At 53.4% G+C, this 23,110-nt stretch overlaps 1 protein-coding gene across 1 annotated transcript; it reads left to right on the plus strand.

Moving 5' to 3' along the window:
- The first annotated feature begins 2,358 nt into the window (after positions 1-2,358).
- CPN2 (carboxypeptidase N subunit 2) lies at positions 2,359-12,848 on the plus strand. The gene is made up of 2 exons (XM_070406541.1): positions 2,359-2,428; positions 10,917-12,848. The coding sequence occupies exon 2, from the start codon at positions 10,920-10,922 to the stop codon at positions 12,561-12,563; it is 1,644 nt and encodes a 547-aa protein (XP_070262642.1). The 5' UTR covers positions 2,359-2,428; positions 10,917-10,919; the 3' UTR covers positions 12,564-12,848.
- Positions 12,849-23,110: the final 10,262 nt, after the last annotated feature.

The following is a 23,110-nucleotide window of genomic DNA, read 5'->3' on the forward strand; positions in this document are numbered from 1 at the left end:
AACAAATCACATCTATAGGCCACTGTGTTGGGAAGGGGCCTTAACAATAGGAGTAGCCCATGTTACAGGTGAAGAGAGTAGGATCAAGACAGGAAGTGAACTAGTGGCTGAGCGAGCACACAAGCAGACCTCCAGACTCCCAGGCTGGAGTTGCTTCTATGTCACCAGAAGGGCACTGAAGTTCACTCAGTACTCGTTTAATGTGCCCGTGCACACACATGTATGCACACGCACATGGGCTTAGGTGGGTGGGACTATCCTGCATCTCTGGACTCCTATTGTTGCTTCACACCAGGTTCAGTGAGTCACAGGTTCTCAAAAGACGCCATCTGAGTGAAGGTGACTCCTACCACGTGTCCAGGTGACCCCAGGACTACTTCAGGTCTCCGGGTTCCAGGGGCTGCCACAGCTGTTGGCGCAGGTCCACTTCTTAAGAGGGAGCCGGTCCCCTCTGCTGTTCCTGTGTCCCATCGCCGTGCCTAGGAAAGGGGCTTCAAAGCCTATTTTCCTGAGATCTCTTAGTTCTTAGATCCCTTCTGCAGATGTGAGCCTGTCCCAGGAGGCTGGACCTGGACAGGGGTCAATAGTGTGTTCACTATATCACGGGGCTGGACCATTTGTTATTGTTTTTAAATTGATTTCAGAGAGGAAGGGAGAGGGAGAGAGAGATAGAAACATCAATGATGAGAATCACTGATCGGCTGCCTCCTGCACTCCCCCCACTGGAGATTGAGCCTGCAACCGTTCAGTCCATAGGTCGAAGCTCTATCCACTGAGCCAAACTGGCTAGGGCTGGACTGTTTTGATGACTGGGGGCAGGGCCTTGTTGTCCTTTCCTAACCACTGCACCTGTCCACTCAGACAGGTTTCTGGAATAATGGGAAAAGGAGTTAGAGCCTTTATCCCACCTCCCAGAAGATTCCTGTAGTTCTTAATGCAAATATTCCCTCCATATATGCACATATGTCCTTCCAGCTGCACATATCTGCAGTGTAATTTGACACATGTGTGTACATACACACACACACACACACACACACACACACACACACACACACGCCTCCCCAGGCCCTTTGCCACAGATGAAAATGAAGAGACTAAATAACTTGTGGAAAGACTGGCTAGTTTATTGAAGAAGCAAGGTTCAAACCCAGATCTGTGGAATGCCAAATTTCTGTTGCTCACCATGACATTGACACACAGACACATTCTCTTTGTGGAGGCCAGTGTCGCTGCCTTAAGAACCTGTCCCCTTAGCCTGGGTGTGAGTTTCCTCCAGAGGTATGCCCACCTCCCCACCCTGCCAGCCTGCCCCACCCAGCCTGGCTGCTGCCGAGGGTGGGGCTGGGAGCACTCTGTTCACAGCCTTTCTCCCCTCTTACATGCCCCCGTGTTCCCTGCCAAAGTGCAGATTGTCATATGTCCCCATTGAAAAATGCTACACGCTGTCAGGCCTTTGCAATTTGGCTGATGAAATCTGCTCACATGCAAAAAACACCATTAGTTTGGACTTGAAAAAGAATAAATATTAATATCATGTGATAACTTTAAAAGCCATCAGAGTAGGGGGTGGAGATGGAAGAGGGTATAGGGAAGAAAAAAGTAACAAAAGCCAGCAGAGTACTTTGAATGCTAGAATCTGGGCATTGAAAACGATCCTAGATTGCTTATCTCAGTCAGACCTTCACCCTGAACTCCTGAAAACACACACACACACACACACACACACACACACAAGCGTGCACATGTTTTTCTCTCGTTCTGCAGCCCCTGGATGAGCAGCTCCAGAGACAGGATAATCACCATCTCCCAGAGCAACTGGCCCCCCTGCATGGGGTGAAAATGTGTCTCTCCATATTGGGCCAAAATTTACCTCAAGTCTTTTCCCCCTTGTAGCTCAGAAAGGGTTTAGAAAGTTGTTTTTTTAAACAAACAAACAAAACAATAAACCCACAACCTTCTTAGAATTGAACCTGGTGTTGAGAGCCAAGCAGGTGCCTGTGGTTGGCCCTCTGGCTGAGGTCTGGCTCCTGGAACCAGCATGGCCTTTTGCAAGGAGTGGTGTGAGAGCATGGACCCCGGTCCCACTTCTCTCTACTGGAGCGGCCTCCTGAGTGCCCTGGGGTTCCAAAGGTGCCAAGCCTGTGACCTTAGATGGATTTTGGCCCCACTGGGGATCTGTCTGTGGGAGCAGGTCAGGATCATTTTGTAATATTCTGAGGCATTGCCCCAGATTCTCTGCTTCCTGTGACCTGGGTGACATTCCGGGAACACTCAAGCCACGTGAGGGGAGGAACCACTTCCTGGAACTTTGATCAGCTCTGGGCTGCTGGATCCACACTGACCACAGACCACAGACCACACCGGACACCCTTCTGCTCCCAAGGAAGAGCCAGGGCAGCAGGTCCCCCCTGCCCAGCCCCTCACGGTAGGTCTCCTGGAGTCACTCTAGGGCTCCTGGGTCTGTGGGAACATGGGAGGAGGAACCTGGAGTCCTGGCTGGGGGGCAGGAGGGGAGCTGCCCACTCCTTCCAGGCTTCACAGCATGTCCCCAACTCCAGGCAGGCTGAAGTATCCCCACCCCCTGCCCTGGGAGGAGAAGCCCCTGAGGTACTTCTGAAGCCCCTGATGTCCAGGGTGGTGCCAGGCTGAGGGAGGCAGGAGGCAGGTTGAGGGGGGCAGATTCCAGGAGAACAGTGTCCTGGTCCCTGCACTCGGGAGCTCCTGGTGCCCGGTGGGGTGCCAGGGCTGAGCAGCAGACCCTGAGCGGCGGATGAAGAGGTTACTCCGACATACATTTCTGTGAAAGAGAGGCTAAGGGGCTAGTTTACTTTAGGAGCAAATAGCCGTGATTGCCTGCCTCCTTAGACTTTTATTGTCACAACAGCTTGAACTCAAATTAAACTTTGGATACAATCAGCAGGGTAAGTATCCTTGAGAAAGCACATGCCACTACAAGGTCAGGTCTTTAAAGACTAAACATAGAGATTCTAGCAAAACACCTGGGGGATCGGACTTGTTTGGAAAAGTCAAGGTAGGGGCTGCCGCCTTCGGCAAGGTCCCCCAGAGGCCCCGACCTTTTGGAGAATCCTCCTTACAGACCTTCCAACCAAGGCCCGTGCTTCCCCGCAGTGGGGATAAGCAGGGTGACCATCATCCACGTTTGCCTGGTTTCACGCTAGTGTGTGCCTGTTATCCTGGCATAATTATCAATAGCTCTCCTTTTATTTCTGGTTTAGATGATGAAATACATAGTCACTCTAGAAACGAAATGCGTATGCAGCTACCTTTTATTGAACATTTACTGTTTGCCAGGCACTGTGTTAAGTGCTTTATATTTACTATCTGATTTAACATATCTATCATGCAATTGGGTATGAATTTCAACCCTAAGGGATGGGGTTGTAATTACAGAGGGGGAAACTGAGGCTTAGAAAGGTGGAGTGACCTGCCCAAGCCCACGCAGCGAGCAGGCCGCACTGCCAGAATTTGAGCCCCACTGATAGGATGAAGAGTCAGAGCTGAGCTTCGGGGTCACGCCAGCCGCGAACACATTCCGTCCAGGTCAGCACACAGGCCCGGGCAGCTTCTCAGTGCTCTCCCCCGAGCCAGATGCTGGGTGCACAGGCAGGTGGAGATGCTGCGGGCTCACCAGCAGGTGGTGCAGACGACTAGAATGAGGAGCAGAAGGACCAAGTGGTCAACGGGGGACATGAGTGGCTTGGGGGATCCAGAGAAGGCAGTCAAGGAAGGCTTCCCAGGGGAAGTGTGACTTGCACTGGCCAGGGAGGTAGGTGGAATGGGGGCAGGTAGCAGCAGGGAGAGAGAGGGAGGCACACATTCTGAAGTGGGAAGGTCGGGGAAGCGAGGGCTAGAGCTGGGCCCTGTGGGGAGCATTGGAAGATAAGACAGTGCCCAGCTCACAATCTTTTATTTCAGAATTAGAGGCCCAGTGCATGAAAATTCGTGCAAGGGTAGGCCTTCCTTCCCTCGGCTGCCGGCACTGGCTTCCCTCTGGCACCCGGGACCCGGGACTGGTTTCCCTCCGGCCTGGCTTGGTCAGGAAGGATTTCCGGTCTAATTAGCATATTACCCTTTCATTATTATAGGTGTTAGTTATCCTCCCTTCAGGAACCTTATGACAGCTGATAGACAAGCTCCATCGAGCCTTTGCATTGTAGCTTTGAGGAAGGGAAAAAAATCAAGGAAGCCCCTAAAATGGGCCTGGAACTGTGCTGTGTGTTTTACACAATTATCTCAATGTTTATAATAGCTTTCCAGCTTCTTACTTATTTTTTTTTAAATATATTTTATTGATTTCTTACAGAGAGGAAGGGAGAGGGATAGAGAGTTAGAAACATCGATGAGAGAGAAACATCGATCAGCTGCCTCCTGCACACTCCCTACTGGGGATGTGCCTGCAACCAAGGTACATGCCCTTGACTGGAATCGAACCTGGGATCCTTGAGACCGCAGGCCGACACTCTATCCATTGAGCCAAACCGGTCAGGGCTCCAGCTTATTACTTAAAAAAATGTAGAAAGTATATGATTAAACAAAAATTAAAAAAATAAGTAAATCACCCACAATCCTATTGTGCAGAGCTAAACAGGGCAAAGGTTTTGTGTATAATCTGAAGCTGGGGAGGGTCCCTCAGAGTCACTTCATTGGCATAAACTCAGGTGTAGCTGAAAGGAGCTGACTATGAATAACAAAAGATGCTCCCTCATCACCCGGGAAATTCCAAGGGTTCTTGGAGCTCTGTGCCAGGAACCAGGAAGAAGGCCAAATATATATTTCTGATTATATCACAACATCACACACCCAATGCTATGACATCCCAAGGGGTGAGAAATTTGCTTGTTATCTCGCTTGATTACCACAGTAAGCCTAACAGCACTGTAATTTAGGGAGTAGCATTATGATGATGATTGCTCTCAATTTACAAAGGCAGGCACTGGGACTCCGGGGGCCTGTTTCACTGCCTGGGACACACTGGGCAGCAGGTTGGGGAGGGCCGGCCAGCTGGGGAGGGACAGAGGCAGGAGCCCACTGCAGGTCTGGCTGCCCCAGCCACGTGGCTTATTTTCCTGGGTTGAGGGAAGGAAACTGAGGTCCAGGGAGCAGCAGGCCTGCCCTGGGGCCCTGGGGGAGGCAGCCAGGGGCTCTGGGCTCCCATCACCCTCTGGGAGCAGTGAGCGGCAGCTCGGTGGTGGATGACAGACTAGCTTGTGGCACACACAGAAATGTACCACCCCAACAGCAATTTGAGAAGAGGAAAGAGTTCATTTGCAACCCGTAATCTCCACCCCCCCAAAAACCAGGCTTGCTGAGAGCATGGAACATTTTTGTGGCTACTTCTAGTCTGTACATAAGTGCAGAGGTGGTTTTCCAGATGGGAAGCAGGGATCTTCTGGCTGCTGCCCCACTGTCCGCTCGGGCGCCAGCCTCCACAGTGCCCAGGCAGGGGCACGTCCTATCTCTAGAGCCCCCAGGGACCTGCTCTTGAGGGCGGGGTGGGGAAGGGGCCCAAGTCCGGGGCATCCTGGCCAGAGCCATTAGAATCTGTGCTTGACTAAACCAAGGACAAAACAATTACCCTTTCCCTGGGCTGGGAGGAAAGAGGCAGAAAAAGTGCTGTAGTCACCAACCTTGCTGGTCCATAAAGGAGGTGGTTGAATGATCTCATCCGTTATTCCATGGCCAACCTCTGTGACTACTTCAGAGCAGCTGGGGCTGGCCGGGACTCAGAGGAATCAGGGTGAGTACTGCTGCTCTGGACGGATACCGAAATGCTCTGGGCATGAAAACAACAACGATAGCTGGCAACATGGAGTGCACATAGCAGTTACTCCAGAAGCTTGTGCAAAACAGATCCTCAGCTCCCATACTGTGCAAGGCTGTGATTCAGTAGAATGAAAAGTCCAGGAACCCACAACACTTCATTAAGTAAAAAGAACAGACCATTTTCAAATGAGTGCTCTTAGACCTTTACAGTAAACAGCCCCTTCAATGGCAGCAAGAGGGGAACCAGAGGGTGTCCGCTGTGCTGGCTCTGGGTCTGGGTTTTCAGAGCATTTTCTCATTCAATCCTCAGAACAACCCCACGAGGGAGGCAGTATTGAAGCTCATTGTTTTAAAGATGAGAACACTGAAGCACAGAGAGGTGAGGCAATCCAGTTAAGGCCCAGAGCTAATAAGGGATGGAGACAAGATTTGAATCCGGACTGACTCTAGAGCAGCGGTTCTCAACCTGTAGGTCGCGACCCCTTTGGGGGTCGAACAACCCTTTCACAGGGGTTGCCTAAGACCAGGGGTCCTCAAACTTTTAAAACAGAGGGCCAGTTCACTGTCCCTCAGACCGTTGGAGGGCCGGACTATAGTTTAAAAAAAAAAACTATGAACAAATTCCTATGCACACTGTACATATCTTATTTTGAAGTAAAAAAACAAAACGAGGACAAATACAATATTTGTATTTGCATATGGCCCGTGGGCCATAGTTTGAGGACCCCTGCCTAAGACCATCGGAAAACACATATATAATTACATATTGTTTTTGTGATTAATCACTATGCTTTAATTATGTTCAATTTGTAACAATGAAAATACATCCTGCATATCAGATATTTACATGACAATTCATAACAGTAGCAAAATTACAGTTATGAAGTAGCAACGAAAATAATTTTATGGTTGGGGGTCACCACAACGTGAGGAACTGTATTAAAGGGTGGCGGCATTAGGAAGGTTGAGAACCACTGCTCTAGAGCACCAACCATTAGCCATTCTAGAGTGATATGAGAACGGTTAAGCGTGGCCCCTTTGGAAATTATCAGCGTTCCTCACTGTGAGTACCATCCCCTGCTTCCTTCTGCCCCAGTAGACTGGGCAAGGGGGTGTCTGGCCTACACTTTAGAGGCCCTGTCTGGCCCTCCTCTCACCATGACATCCCAAGGGGTGAGAAGTTTGCAAGATCAAAGGGACACACCCATCAGAGGCTGTGCTCCATTTTAAAGCCTGTTTTCAGTATCCGGGACCCAGGGCTTGTGTGGATTGCCTTCCCAGGCCAACCATTTCACAGAAGTGAATATGAGGTCTCTACTCACAGCACTGGAGAGAGTCGGGGGGAGAGAAGGGGACAGACAGTAGGCGAGGTCCCTTGTATGCTCTCACTATGGGCCCTGCAAATGTGAGGAGCAGGCCTGTGTACCCTGCCCGGTCCACTGCCGTGGCGTGGAAGCCATACCAAGGGTGTCACAGGAGCACCTTGCTTAGCATGCAGGCCAGCAGGCTGACCCTGGCCCCTTCCTTCTCAACTGTGTGCCCTTGGACCAGTCGCCATGGCTCTGGGACCCTCAGTTTCCCCATTCTGGGTCCTTCTAGATTTGCTCTGGGTATTGAGATGTATGTGTGGGAGCTATGGGTGCTAGAAGGTGGGAACAGCCACCTGAGCTCTGCCCCCCACATCAGAGAGGTTCCCCTTACCTCCCTCACCCACTTTTGCCTGAGCTGAAGCTGATTTGTCTACACTTGATCTCCTGTGTGACTGATGTCATTGTTTTGGTCAAGTCCTGAATCTCAAGTTACTGCCTTTGTTGGAAAGTCCTAAGGCCTATGTTTCCAAACTAGAGGCCTGATGCACAAAATTCGAACAAGGGGCTTGGCCTTCGCAGCCCTGGCTGCCTCACAGCTCTGAGGCCCCGCCCCCACCCCCCTCCTTTGGGAAGGTAGTTCTGGAAGGTCGTCCTGCAGTCTGGTCTAATTAGCATATTAGCTCTTTGTTATATAGGATGACAGTAGATTAGAGTCAGAGACACAGACCAGAGGCAGCAGGAATGCCTCTCAGGCTCAGTAGGTGGGACACATTCTCCCACGAGCTTTAGCTTTCCTTTCACCTGTGTCTCCCGTTTGGTCCTGGCTTTCCTGGCAGGGGAGAAGGGAAAACCAGATCTGGGTTCAACCCCAAGCCCCACTGCTGACACCCTCTCTAGGTGGAGGCTGGCCAGATGCCTTAGGGCCCCCACGTCCATTCTAGTGGACTGTTTTCTGGAAACTGCCTGTGAGAACCAAGGACCAAAGGGGTTATAACGGGCACATGACAATGTTACAGCGTGTTAAAGAGAGGAATCGCTTCCCTCTTACTCGAGGGGTGGGAGGATTTGAGACCGTCCTCCCAGCCTGGGGGTCATTCACCTGGGCTGGTACCGTTCCAGGGACAGGAGCGCTGCCTCCCAGGCTGCTCATCTCAGCTGTGGAGGGTTTGGTTCCACAGGCACTAACCGAGCGCAGAGTGAGTCAGCGCTGTGCTTGCGCTGAGTGCAGAGCGGAGTACACCCACTTCTCACAAGGAGGGAGGCCATGGAAACCCTTAGTGCTGGAGGACTGTGCTGGGGGCTGCGATGGAGAAGCACACTGCCAGGCGCCTCATTTCTGGGGCCAGAGAAGCGCTGTCAGGATCCAGGGGGCTTTGTGCTGGGTCCCAGGGGCAGCCCAGGTGGCTGGTGTGGTGGGACAGTTACCTTACCCTCTCCGCCCAGGGTTCTCCGCTTCTTATCTGTATTCCATGCACACAATCTCAAGAGAATAACATCTCAGGCTAAAGCTGAAGTCTAACCACTGGTCTAAGGGCCGCAGAACCAGGCGGCACACACATGCCCGAGGCTTGTTCCTTGCCCTCGTGTCCTGAGTAGCCGACAGGCAGTTGCTGTCATACCCCCACGGTGTGAAATCCACCCCCTGTGGCTAACTCAGCGTCTGTGTGCACCGAGGAGCCTCAGGGACGTGTGCCTTTTCTCAGGGAGAAGTTGTCCCTTCTCTACAGGCTGAAGAATTCCTGGAAAAACTGAGTTGTTTAGTGTCTATAGAGGGGCTTTCGTAAGCACGGTGTTTGCAGGAGATTGTCACACAAGAAGCCCTTTAACCTCAAGCTGAATTTTGCGATGGAGGAGGCAGCCAGAAGAGGGCAGCAGAGAGGCAGCTAGGGGCCAGTTGTTTTTTTATTTTTATTTTTTCCACTTTATTGCTTAAGGTATTACATATGTGTCCTTATCCCCTCAAGTTGTGAGTTTTTACTGAAAACAGGACAATTGAGGAGAATTAGGATTATGTTGAGTGAAGGTTTTCCCTTCCTTCCTTCCTTCCTTCCTTCCTTCCTTCCTTCCTTCCTTCTTTCTTTCCTTCCCTCCTTTCTTCCCTCCTCCGTCCCTCCTTTCCTTCCAAATGTATTCTATCTGAAAGGCATTTTGTTTTTCCTACTTTTTTGGTGTTCAGATAATTTTTTTTCTGTAATGATGGTGGCTTGCAACATTTAACAATAATTTACATAGTTTGTTAATTGCTCTCTACTAGTATCTCAGACACTGATCTAAAAACTTCACTTGTATTTATTCATTTAATACCCAATTACCCTAACACAACAGACACTATTATTATCTCCATTTTACAGATAAAAAATTGAAGCGCAGACGGATTAAGTAACAAGCCCAAGGTCACATAACTGGCACCCGGTAAAGCTGGAATTCTAACTTATGGAATCTGAACCACTACAAGCCACGTAGATCATAGTGGGGTGGGAACAGCAGTAACCTGGGAGGTGTACTCCCCCTAGGGGGGCAACTAAGCCCAGTTGGTCTTGTCACGTAGGAATGTGAGTCCGCTGCCCCTAAATCACCTGGAAATCTGGATTTTTTTTTAAAAAAAAATTTAAATATGTTTCACTGATGTTTTGGAGAGAGAGGAAAGAAAAGGGAAAGAGAAACATCAATTGGCTGCTTCCGGCACGATTTCTACTGGGGATCAAGCCTGCAACCAGGGCCTATATGCCCTCACCAGGAATCCAACCATGACCTCTCAGTGCATGGGATGATGCTCAACCAGCTGAGCCATACCAGCCAGCGCCTGAAATCTGGAGTTTTAATGTGATGCTTCTCTGTTTTTACATGTTGGCCTAATGGCTCATGCATAGAAAGGACTGAAACATAGACAGAACACAGTTTTAAGCTGAATCACCAACTTGTGACCTGTGGGTGGATGCTGGCATTTTTTTTCCCCTTAAAAAATAATATTTAGTAAACTAAAAACCTGGTCCCCTTCCCTTATTTAAAACAAAACCTACTGGACTATGGAATCCCTGCAGCTGGGACCGCCTGTCTGGATGCTTTGGGGAGCTCCATGGCTCCCTGCTGGTGGGGGTGGGATGTCAGGGGCAGGAGGACAGCATTTCAGCCCCCACAGGCTGGTTTCAAGATAAGAGTCCTCTTGTGCTGAGGCTGTACTAAGGGGCCCACGGGCTGGTTTCAAGATAAGAGCCCATTTGTGCTGAGGCTGCCTTCACTCTCAGCAGATGTGCAGAGAGCAGATGGTATGGTCTCTTCGTAAGGAGGCTCTGGAATGTGCTGAGATTTGGAAACTCAAGGAGAGTGTGGTTTAAAAATTTCCAATTTAGGAATAATCTGCCCATAGTTCACATATTATCTTAAAAATTCCCCATCCACGTAGTCTTTTCTTCCTTTCTTCCATGCCTTTCTGCCCCTTTCTCCAATCTGGAACAACATGGGGAGTCCAGGAGACCCGGGCGTTGGGCCTGCTGCCAACCTGCAGGTGGCTGTGGACAGGAGACCTCCCCGCTGTCGGGAGGCGAGAGCCCTGGGTCCTGCCCACCTTGAAAGGCTACACGAGGTGGTAGGAAAACCATTAAAAACATAAACTGGCCCTGGCCGGTTTGCTCAGTGGATAGAGCCTCGACCTTTGATTCACGAGTTCTTTAAAAAACAACAACGTAAACTGCTGTCCAAACGGCTGGCCTCCCTGACAGCCGATGCCCATTTCCTGGCTCCCCGGCCGCGCACTGGCCCCCGGGCCCGCACAGCCCCGCACAGACACCCCTTCCCCTTTCTCTTCCCGCCCGGGTCTAGGAGATGCTTCCTGGCGCCTGGCTGCCCGGGGCCTGCCTCCTGCTCCTGGTCCGGCTCGCCCGGCCCTGCCCTGAGGGCTGCGACTGCTTCGCCCGGGAGGTGTTCTGCTCCGACGAGGCGCTGGCCGCGGTCCCGCGGGACATCCCGCCCGGCGCCACCGACATCGTCTTCGTGGAGACGGCGTTCACCGCGGTGGGCGCCAGGGCCTTCGGCGGCAGCCCCAACCTCACCAAGGTGGTCTTCCTCAACACCCAGCTCTCCCGCCTGGAGCCCGATGCCTTCGGGGGGCTGCCCGGGCTCCGGGACCTGGAGATCACCGGCAGCGCCTTTCACAGCCTCAGCGCTGACATCTTCTCCCACCTGGCCTCGCTGGGCAAGCTCACCCTCAACTTCAACCGGCTGGAGGCGCTGCCCGGGGACCTCTTCCGCCACGTGGACGCCCTGCAGTCCCTCCAGCTGCAGGGCAACCGGCTGCAGACGCTGCCCGCCAGGCTCTTCCAGCCGCTGGCGCGCCTAGAGACCCTCAACCTAGCCCAGAACCTGCTGGCCCAGCTGCCGGACGAGCTGTTTGCGCCCCTGGGCAGCCTGCAGACGCTGCAGCTGAGCAACAACGCGCTCTCCCGCCTGTCCCCGCGCCTGTTCGCGGGCCTGGGCCGCCTGCGGGAGCTCTTCCTGGACAGCAACTCCATCTCCGAGCTGCCCCCCGCCGTGTTCTCGCAGCTCTTCCGCCTGGAGAAGCTGTGGCTGCAGCGCAACGCCCTGGGCCACCTGCCGCCCTCCGTCTTCTCCTCGCTGGGCAGCCTGACCTTCCTGAACCTGCAGGGGAACGCGCTGCGGGTGCTGCCCGCGGGCCTCTTCGCCCACAGCCCGGGCCTGGCCGGCCTGTCCCTGTCCCACAACCAGCTGGAGACCGTCCCCGAGGGAGCCTTCGCCGGGCTGTCCAACCTCAGCTCGCTGACGCTCTCTCACAACGCCATCGCCCACCTCCCCGCCGGCGTCTTCAGGGACCTGACCGAGCTGGCCAAGCTCTACCTGGGCAGCAACAACCTGACGGCGCTGCACGCAGACCTCTTCCAGAACCTGACCAAGCTCGAACTGCTCAGCCTCTCCAGGAACCTGCTGGCCACGCTGCCCCAGGGCATCTTCGACACCAACTACAACCTCTTCAACCTGGCCCTGCACGGCAACCCCTGGCAGTGCGACTGCCGCCTGGCCTACCTCTCCAGCTGGCTGCGCGAGTACAGCGACAGGCTCTTCAACACCCAGACCTACTGCGCGGGCCCCGCCTACCTGAAGGGTCAGGTGGTGCCCGCCCTGAAGGAGGAGCAGCTGGTGTGCCCGGTCACCCGAGACCGCGTGGGCTACCAGGCCCCGGGGCTGGAGTACAGGGAGCCCGGGGACAGCTGGGATCTGATTGCGGAGGACCGGGCAGCCCGGAGACGGTGCACCTACAGCAACCCCGAAGGCACCGTGGTGCTGGCGTGTGACGATGCCCAGTGTCGCTGGCTGAACGTCCAGCTGTCGCCCAGGCAGGGCTCAGGCTCCCCGGGAATGACGCACAATGCCTCTCAGGGGTGGGAACTGAAGTCGAGCTGCGGCTCTGTGAGGGTCACTGTGTCTATTGAGGCTCGGGCAGGGGACCCCTAGGTGCAGGGTAGACAGAGCCCGGAGCCTGGGCTCGTGGCCTCTGGGGCCTGACCAAGCAAGAGGTGGGGGCACAGGGGAAGCTGGAGCTGGGTTTTCAGATGCCAAGGAGGGAGGTCCACGGCCAAGGTGGAGGAGGCCACGCCCACCCTCAGAGTCTCCTCCTCCTCCTCATCCTTCATCTCCCCTTCTGAGTCTGAGACCTGAACTTCCTTAAGCTTTGCAAAGCAGCCATTAAAGCTGCATCATGGCCTGGAGAATAAAATAAGGCCACTCCCCTGGTGTTTTTCTATTATGTCTATTATTTAATACCCATCCCACTCTCATCCCCACCCTGGAGTTCCACCCCTTAGGTACATGCCACCCTCTTTGACATCCAGTTCAAAAGCCAAATGTCTGTTTCTATCCCCTGCCCCCCCCCCCCCCCAATTTGTTTTCAATTGATAAAGGAGGCGATAGAAGCACAGGTGACCAGAAAGATGAAGGGCAAGGGTCGGCTCTGGTGTGTTGGGAACTCATGGCGTGAGCCTCCGCCTGCGGGCTGCTTCCAGGTGAAAGGTGCCTTGGGAAGGGAAACACCAGCTGTTTGGCTTTCGCTGCATGAAACCCCCAGAGGAGGAGCTGGGCTGTGCCTGCTCAGCAGACAAGATAATTAAGAGAAAACACCAAAACCTCACAGACAGACCACAGTGTGGTGATTGCCAGAGGGAAAGGGGGTGGGGGGAGGTAGAAGAGTGAAAGGAGACTTGACTTGGGCTGATGAACATACAGTACAGTATAAAGGTGATGTGTTATGGAACTGTACCCCTGAAACCTATATAATTTTATTAACCAATGTCATCCCAATATGTTCAATAAAAAGGGGGGGAGGAAGGAAGGAAGGAAGGAAGGAAGGAAGGAAGGAAGGAAGGAAGGAAGGAAGGGAGAAAGGAAGGAAGGAAGGAAGGAAGGAAGGAAGGAAGGAAGGAAAGCGCTGAGGAGAGAGGAGGGAGGACGGTGAGTTGAGTGGGCTGGGATGGAAGCACTTCAGTCTTAGTTTTCTCAGAGCACCTGACTCTGCGACAGTCATTCACTGAAATTCTTCTCCCCGGTTTTCAGGACACCACACTCTTACTCAAGCTCGGCCATTCTTTCGGTCTTCCCCAGCCACCTCTTCCATGTTTGCCTCCTCAGGGTTCACTGTCCTTGGCCTCCCTGGGCAATCTCATGCATGCCCTGGAGTCCGATGTCACCTCTACACTGATGACCCCAATCTCCACCTCAGGCTCGGGTCTCTTCGGCCCCCTGCTGAGCTACCTGCCTACTCAGCAGCCTGTGTCCTGTCATCACAGTCACAAGCACAGCTAAGCCAAACTCTGCCCCTACTCCTCCTGATGCCCACCAGCAAATAGCCAGGCCTAGGAGCTGGGAGCATTCTCCAGCCTCTCCTCCTATTAACCCTCAAGGCCAACTAATCAAAGAGTGCTTCAGGTATCTTCTTCTCCCTTTCTCCTTTCCATTTCCCAGACCGGGGAGGCGCTGTCTCCCCGCACTGAGTCATCTTGCAGCCTGCTACCTGGTTTCCCTGCCTGCAGTGTGGACTGGCTTGGGTGAATGCTGGGGTCAGGGAGGGAGAAATGAATCAGATGTATAGCCGGCCCTCCAGGAGCCCCAGCTCTGGTGGGAGATATTGGACAAGGCCACATGGGACAAAAACACAAGCATAAAGTGTTCAGTGCTTGGCAAGCCCCGGGGCGTTCAGGGAGGTGGAGGCCTGGGCTAGCCCATACCTTAGGGAAGGCTGCCTTTGATCCCAGGCCTTGAGGAGCAACAAGTAGTGCAAGGAGGGCACTAGAGATGTGTGCAAGAGGAGTGTGAGCCGAGGAATAGAGTCAGGCCAGCGGGGAGGTCAGGGCTGTGGCGTCTGGAGCTGCTATTGGTGGGAGAGGAAAGGAGAAGATACGGCTGGAAAGCCAGCTGGAGCCAGGTTCTGCAAGACCTCCAAGGTCCGAGTGAGAAGTTGGTGTATTTATTAAGGATGCTGGGAAGTTACTGAAGGACTCTGCAGAGGAGGTCCATGCTCCTGCCTGTGCTTTAGACGCTGGCTGAGTGCAGTGTGAGGAGAGCAGGAGGCAGGGAAAACAGTGTGGACGTTCCCTGACTTGAGTTCAGAATACGAGGGCCAGGGACGCTAAGGAAATAGAGGTTTCAGCATCTGAGCTGCGCATACAGAGATGGCTTAAAAGACCTAAATGTAAATTACTGGATGCGAACTTAAACTATGCAGGCATCACTTTGCATCCATTAATCCTACAAAAATTATAAAGCTGGGCCAGGTCCAGTGTGGGCCAGGATGTGGGCATAGGGGCCCTTCATGTTTTGCTGGCAACACAGTGTCTCTGAGGACACTCTAGCACAGCCATTCTCACCTGTGGGTCGCGACCCCTTTGGGGGTCGAACGACCCTTTCACAGGGGTCGCCTAAATACATCCTGCATATCAGATATTTACATTACGATTCATAACAGTAGCAAAATTACAGTTATGAAGTAGCAACAAAAATAATTTTATGGTTGGGGGTCACCACAACATGAGGAACTGTATTAAAGGGTCGTGGCATTAGGAAGGCTGAGAACCACTGCGCAGGTCTGAGTCAAATAAAAGCTTGGCAGGGGGTATAGCTCAGGGGTAGAGCATTTGACTGCAAATAAAAGGTTTGCTGACTGGGGGTCAGGGATCAGGTGGGTGGGGTTGGAAGATGGGGGACCAAGAGAAGCCTGAAGTGAGTCCCAAGTTTCTCGCCTGGGTGGCAGGGAGGAGAGTGAGGACAGTGAGGCCATTAATACAAAGGCGGGAGTAGGTCTGAGGAAAGGAAGGAGCAAGATTCCTCCTTGCAGTATGACTGATGGAAGAGAAAATATGTGTGTGTTTGTAAAGAACCCAAAACAGTCACATATGGCACGTTCTCAAGAAAAAGTTATTACTGTTATTATTATTTCTAGAGAAGTGTGGTGGGTGTTGGGGCGACAAGAACTGGCCAATTGCTTGGCCATCGCATTTTTTATTTATTTATTTTTTTGCCTGTTTCCATTGGTGTCTCTGGGAGAACGTTAAAGTTGCTGGTATGATATCAAAATCATATTATTTGGGAGGACTGGAAATGCCATTTACAAAAATTTTCAGTGCTAACAGTGGATATTGGAAAACTGAACGGCGCCGCCAAAGATTAGACCGTTTATCACAACGCAGGTCCAATGTTAATTTTTCCCCCCTCCTTTTAAGCTTGCAGCTGCAGACATTTCATTTTAACCTCTCACAAACCTGCGAATGTTCCGATTCTGGGTCTCAGGCGCCCCCCTGTGGCTTCGTGGAAGAACGGCTCTCCTCACCCGGAGTCATAATCCTTATGGAGGATTTACTACCAGGAAGTCACAAGGCGGACCCCGGGCGGGACAACTGAGCACATGGGCACTTCCCGGCAGGCGGGCGAGCTGCCCAGGCGCTGTCTCCGGCAATCCTGGGAACGTGCCGGGTCCGCTGGGGGCTTGCGACAGGAGCAGCAGCCGGTGCGGAGGCAGAGGTCCGCACCACGGCCTTTGGGCACGCGTGGACGGTCTAGTTTGTCCTAGAGGCGCTGCAAGTCCTGGCTGGCGGAACGACCCTGCAGAGCCCAGCGGTCAGACGGCGATGGGTGGAACCCATGCTCTCCGCCTTCAGCAACCCCGGGTACACACAGAAGTGGTCTTAGCTTCATGTTTGGAAGATTGTGCTTTGTTTTCTCTGGAATTTTATTAAGAGTTGTTCAGCGTTTCAGAAAATCCTTTCCCTCTTGGGAATACTTAATCTTCATTTTAAAAAGCCAAATATAACTTCACTTCTCCTTTACTCTTAAATTCATCCTTTACTCAGTATAAGTAGATGAGAGCCTTTAAATACTTCACCAAGTCTCTGGTGAGGTCTTAGCCAAGCATTTACACCTAGAAACGAATATATATATATATATATATATATATATATATATATATATATATATATATACTAGAGGCCTGGTGCACAAAAACTTGTGCACTGGGGGGTGGGGGGGGCGGTCCCCCAGCCTGGCCTGTGCCCTCTTGCAGTCTGGGACCCCTAGGGAGATAACAACCTGCTGGCTTAGGCCTGCTCCCGGGTGGCAGAGGGCACGCCCAATCCCTAGGTGCAGCCCCTGGTCAGGCTCAGAGCAGGGCCAATTGGGGGGTTGGGGCACCACCCCCTGTCATGCACAGAGCAGGGCAGATCGGGAGGTTGCGATGCCACCCCCAGTCATGCTCAGGGTAGGGCCGATTAGGGGGTTGGGGCGCCGCCCCCGTCACACTCAAGGCAGGGTCAATGGGGAGGTTGCGGCACCACCCCCTGTCACGCACAGAGCAGGGCCAATGAGGGGGGTTGGGGCGCTGCCCCTTGTCACGAACAGAGCAGGGCCCATCAGGGGGGTTGGGGCTCCGTACCGTGTCACACACAGAGCAGGGTTGATCAGGGGGTTGGGGAGCTCCCCGCTGTCATGCACAGAGCAGGGACCATCAGGGGGTTGAAGAGCTCCCCCCTGTCATGCACAGAGCAGGGCCCATCAGGGGGTTGAGGAGCTCCCCCCTGTCACTCACAGAGTAGAGCCGATAGGAGAGTTGGGGCACCGCCCCCTGTCACACACAGAGCAGGGCAGATCAGGGGGTTGGGGCGCTGCACCCTGTCACACTCAGGGCACAGCCATTGGGGAGGTTATGGCTCTACCCCATTACACACAGAGCAAGGCCCGTGGAGGGGGGTTGGGGCGCTGCCCTCTATCACCCACAAAGCAGGGCCGATCAGGGGGTTGGGGCACCTTCCCCTGTCATAAACAGAGCAGGGCAGATAGGGAGGTTGTGGCCCTGCCCCCTGTCACACACAGAGCTGCAGGGTGATCAGGAGGTTTGGGTGCTGCCCCCTGTCACGCTGATCCTGGTGCCAGGAGCCTCGCTGCTCCACTGATCCCGGTGACAGGAGGCATATTACCCTTTGGGGGCCTGCTGGTTTGTCCTGAAGGGTGTCCTGGATCAGGGTGGGGGTCCCCACTGGGGTGCCTGGCCAGTCTGGCTAAGGGGCTGAGGGCCGTTTTCAGGCTGGCGGGTGACTGAAGCTCCCAACCTGTCCTTTTTTTCTTTTTTCTTTTTTTCTATTCTGGGCCAGCTTTAGCTCTGAGGCCTCACTGTTGAAAGCAGGTTTCTGGTCTTTATTTTCTGTATTTGATACAATGTTGTGGTCAGGCTGGCTGAAGCCCGGCTGACTGAAAGCCGGTTTCTGGGGTTTTGTTTTGCTTCTATATTTGCAACATAGTTGCTTAGAGTTGCAGCTGAGAGGCCTGCAAGTCAGGCAGGGAACATTGGAGTCCGCAGTCACTGGAGCAAGCAAGCCTCCCTGTTTGCTTCAGTGCATGGCTGCCGGCCGCCATCTTGGCTGACAGTTAATTTGCATAAGGATATGCTGATTAGCCAATGGGAAGGGTAGCGGTCGTACGCTAATTACCATGTTTCTCTTTTATTAGTGTAGATAACCTCTCTTTTATTTCTAATTTATGATAGTTAGAACATTTAGTTTTAAAATTCGTGAAGATCTGATGATATCATCTGTGTAATTTATTTAGTAGACAGAGGGGGTGTTAAGGATTATCCTATCCTATCTTATCTAATAAAATAGAAACATGCAAATTGACCATACCTTCGCTATACTCACAAGCCATGCCCACCAGCCAATCAGAGCAACTATATGCAAATTAACCCAACCAAGATGGCCGGGTGGAGCTGGAGCAAGCAGGAGGCTTGGTTGCCCTGGTGATGGAGGAAGCCAAGCTTCCCGCCTGCCCTGGCTGGCTGTCCGCTCTGCTCAAGGCAACAAAGTTTCAATTATAGAAGATAAATAAATCCCAGATACCTGCTTCCAGCCAGCCTCCACTGGGAGCTTGGGTGGCTGGGGGGTCATGGCCAGCCTGCAAACAGCCATCAGCCCTCACCCAGGCTGGCCAGGCACCCCTGCAGGACCCCCCACACCTTCAGGCTGAGGGACCCCCCCCAAGTGTACAAATTTTTGTGCACTGGGTCTCTAGTACTATAATAAAAGGCAAATATACAAATACACGGAATGGCAGAACAACTGGTCGCTATGAAGTGTGCTGACCACTAGGGGGCGTGTGTGGAACATGGCAGACGTGGGCCGCGGCAGGATGGTGGAGCAGGTGAGTGGAGGCACCAGACCAAGGCGGGGCATTGGTTGCTGTCATCAGGGTGAGCCTCTGGTGGTTACTGAAAATTCTTTGCTCCCATGTGCCACGGTCCCACCTGGTGTTCACACATGCTGCTGGTGCCCAGCGCCGGTCCCAATCGCTTGGCGCCATAAGCAGCTGCTGGCCCTGATTGCCCCTGAGGGCTTCTTCACCTTCCCCTGCTCCTGAGGGGCAATTGGGGCAGCAGCCGCAGCTCGCACCTGCTGCTGGTGCCAGCCCCAATCACTCGCTGTTAGTGGTTGGAGCAGGGCCAGCGCCATTAGTGCATGGGAGTGGGGGCAGCAGGAGCGGGGCTGCCGGCAGACAGGGGACCAGGGACCACGGTGGGAGGGGCCAGGAGGGGGCATGGAGGATGGGCCAAGACCCACCCCTGTGCTACCACAGCCTTGTGGCCCACAGTTCCTTTAAAGGTGCATGAATTCATGCACTGGGCCCCTAGTTTGCTATAAAAAGAGTGTTGTATCTGTCAGGAGACCCATTGTTCCAAAGTAACAGAGGGAGCAAAAGCTAGATGTCAGGGTCTCCAAAGAAATAGAAACTAGTAAGTAGGATTTATAGAGAGAGAGACAGGGGAATCACAGAGGCGAGAAGTCCCCAGATCTGCCATCCGCAAGCGGAGAACCTGTGAGTCTGTGGTGCAGTTCCATCACAGCCCAAAGGCCTGAGAACCAGGAGCTCCAGAGGGCAGGAGAGGATGGAGGTCTCGGCTCAGCCAGAGAGCAAAGTCGCTGGTCCTTCCTCGGCCATTGTGTTCCATTCTGGCCCCCAGTGATGGATGATGCCTCCCCACATTGGTGAGTGCGAAATCTTCACTCCGCCTAAATTCAAATACTTTTCTTCTCAGGAAACATCCTCACAGACATACCCTCCAAGGTGTGTTTGCCTGGCCTGGGCGGAGGGGGTGTGGGACCTGGGGGTGGGCTGCCAGGGTCTAGACTCTCGGACCTCTGGCGGCAGCTGGACTTCTGGGCCACAGCTGATGTTCAGAGTGCAGCATGCCTTGTGGCCGTCCCAGTTCACCTTTCCCGCTACAGATCCCCATGTGCTTCTTTCCTGCTACAGATCCCCATGTGCTTCTTTCCCGTTACAGGTCCCCATGTGCTTCTTTCCCGTTACAGGTCCCCATGTGCTTCTTTCCCACTACAGATCCCCGTGTGCTTCTTTCCCACTACAGATCCCCGTGTGCTTCTTTCCCGTTACAGGTCCCCGTGTGCTTCTTTCCCGTTACAGGTTCCCGTGTGCTTCTTTCCCGTTACAGGTCCCCATGTGCTTCTTTCCCGTTACAGGTCCCCATGTGCTTCTTTCCCACTACAGATCCCCGTGTGCTTCTTTCCCACTACAGATCCCCGTGTGCTTCTTTCCCACTACAGATCCCCGTGTGCTTCTTTCCCACTACAGATCCCCGTGTGCTTCTTTCCCACTACAGATCCCCGTGTGCTTCTTTCCCACTACAGATCCCCGTGTGCTTCTTTCCCGTTACAGGTCCCCGTGTGCTTCTTTCCCACTACAGATCCCCGTGTGCTTCTTTCCCGTTACAGGTCCCCGTGTGCTTCTTTCCCGTTACAGGTCCCCGTGTGCTTCTTTCCCGTTACAGGTTCCCGTGTGCTTCTTTCCCGTTACAGGTCCCCATGTGCTTCTTTCCCGTTACAGGTCCCCATGTGCTTCTTTCCCACTACAGATCCCCGTGTGCTTCTTTCCCGTTACAGGTCCCCGTGTGCTTCTTTCCCACTACAGATCCCCGTGTGCTTCTTTCCCGTTACAGGTCCCCGTGTGCTTCTTTCCCACTACAGATCCCCGTGTGCTTCTTTCCCGTTACAGGTCCCCGTGTGCTTCTTTCCCACTACAGATCCCCGTGTGCTTCTTTCCCGTTACAGGTCCCCGTGTGCTTCTTTCCCACTACAGATCCCCGTGTGCTTCTTTCCCGTTACAGGTCCCCGTGTGCTTCTTTCCCGTTACAGGTTCCCGTGTGCTTCTTTCCCGTTACAGGCCCCGTGTGCTTCTTTCCCGTTACAGGTCCCCGTGTGCTTCTTTCCCGTTACAGGTCCCCGTGTGCTTCTTTCCCGTTACAGGTTCCCGTGTGCTTCTTTCCCACTACAGATCCCCGTGTGCTTCTTTCCCGTTACAGGTCCCCGTGTGCTTCTTTCCCACTACAGATCCCCGTGTGCTTCTTTCCCGTTACAGGTCCCCGTGTGCTTCTTTCCCGTTACAGGTCCCCGTGTGCTTCTTTCCCGTTACAGGTTCCCGTGTGCTTCTTTCCCGTTACAGGTCCCCATGTGCTTCTTTCCCGTTACAGGTCCCCATGTGCTTCTTTCCCACTACAGATCCCCGTGTGCTTCTTTCCCACTACAGATCCCCGTGTGCTTCTTTCCCGTTACAGGTCCCCGTGTGCTTCTTTCCCGTTACAGGTCCCCGTGTGCTTCTTTCCCGTTACAGGTTCCCGTGTGCTTCTTTCCCGTTACAGATCCCCATGTGCTTCTTTCCCGTTACAGATCCCCATGTGCTTCTTTCCCGTTACAGGTTCCCGTGTGCTTCTTTCCCGTTACAGGTCCCCGTGTGCTTCTTTCCCGTTACAGGTCCCCGTGTGCTTCTTTCCCGTTACAGATCCCCATGTGCTTCTTTCCCGTTACAGGTCCCCGTGTGCTTCTTTCCCGTTACAGGTTCCCGTGTGCTTCTTTCCCATTACAGGTTCCCGTGTGCTTCTTTCCCATTACAGGTTCCCGTGTGCTTCTTTCCCATTACAGGTCCCCGTGTGCTTCTTTCCCGTTACAGGTCCCCATGTGCTTCTTTCCCGTTACAGGTCCCCATGTGCTTCTTTCCCGTTACAGGTCCCCATGTGCTTCTTTCCCGTTACAGGTCCCCGTGTGCTTCTTTCCCGTTACAGGTCCCCGTGTGCTTCTTTCCCGTTACAGGTTCCCGTGTGCTTCTTTCCTACTACAGATCTCCATGTGCTTCTGCCCCTGTTCTCAGCAGCACAACATACACTCGGCAGCGAAGACTCCACTGGTTCTCCCCCGCCACCCAGGGCTTTTGGGGGTGTGTTACAACCAGCACACTTGCTGCAGTTCATTCTTGCACCTGTACCTGAAGCTCCGTTCTTTTGTCACTTTCACCAGCTGCATCATCAGCCCTGGCACCCAGAGGCCTGTTCCTGTGCCCTCAAGGCTGAGAAAGCTGTCGGGGAGGGGGGCAGGCCCTGACAGAACTCCTCCCTGAGAAATCCCGTTGCGCCCCCCCCAAGCCAGTGAGGGCACACACATCCCCCTGCACGAGAGGAAACGTGGCTCTAGGAGAGGGCAGGGCCTCTGGCTTAGACTTGGAGGCTGAAAGGGGCTGTGTAGTCAGTCCCTGGACCAATTCTCTGTTCTGAAATCTGGGTCAGCCCCTGCTCCTTGGTATGTGACCATTGTTCTGACATCTGTGAAGCTGGCAAACTCGGGATGTCCTCTGGAGTCTTAAAAATCAGATCTATGGAATTGGCATGTCCTAGCAAATGACAATCAAAGGCCTTGGCAATACGTATTGCTAGACCCACTGCTTTTGCCCACACACACATCCCATATTTAAATCTATATATCTAAAACCCTAATATGCAAATAGATCGAATGGTGGAACAACTGAACAACTAAATAACCGAACAATCAGTCACTATGACGTGCGCTGACCACCAGGGTGTGCTCAGAACATGGCGGGCATCGGCAGCAGGCAGCTGGGCGCAGAACATGGCGGGTGTCAGCCACAGCGGGATGGTGGAGCAGGTGAGCGGGGGTGCTGGACCAAGGCAGGTTGCCGGTTGCTGTCTTTGGGGTAAGCCTCTGGTGGTCAGTGAAAATTCTTTGCTCCCGCATGCCATGGTCCTGCCTGGTGCTCCACCTGCTGCCAGTGCTGGCCCCACTCTCACCTGCTACCAGCATTGGAGCCGCTGCTCACACCCGCTGACGACACCAGCCCTGCTCACACCCATTGCTGGCGCCTGCCCCAATCACACACCGTCAGCGGATGCGAGCAGGGCTGGCACCTTCAGCATGTGGGATTGGCGGTGGGAGTGGGGCCGGCAGACAGGGAGGGGCCGGGTAGGGGCATGGAGGATGGGTTGAGACCTACCCCCTGTGCCCATCACATCCTCATGGCCCACAGCTCCTTTCAAGGAGCACAAATTCGTGCACTGGGCCCCTAGTCAAAATATAAGAACTCATTCATACAAAATGTCACTATCTAACCTCTATGGCTCCAAATTAGAGCTATAAGCTGGGAAAAGGGGGAGGAGGGCAGCATGAAGCAGC

Source organism: Myotis yumanensis, unplaced genomic scaffold (assembly GCF_028538775.1).
Source record: "Myotis yumanensis isolate MYYU_CA2020_CCGP unplaced genomic scaffold, mMyoYum1.0.hap1 SCAF_2, whole genome shotgun sequence".
In the NCBI taxonomy this organism is placed as follows: domain Eukaryota; kingdom Metazoa; phylum Chordata; class Mammalia; order Chiroptera; family Vespertilionidae; genus Myotis; species Myotis yumanensis.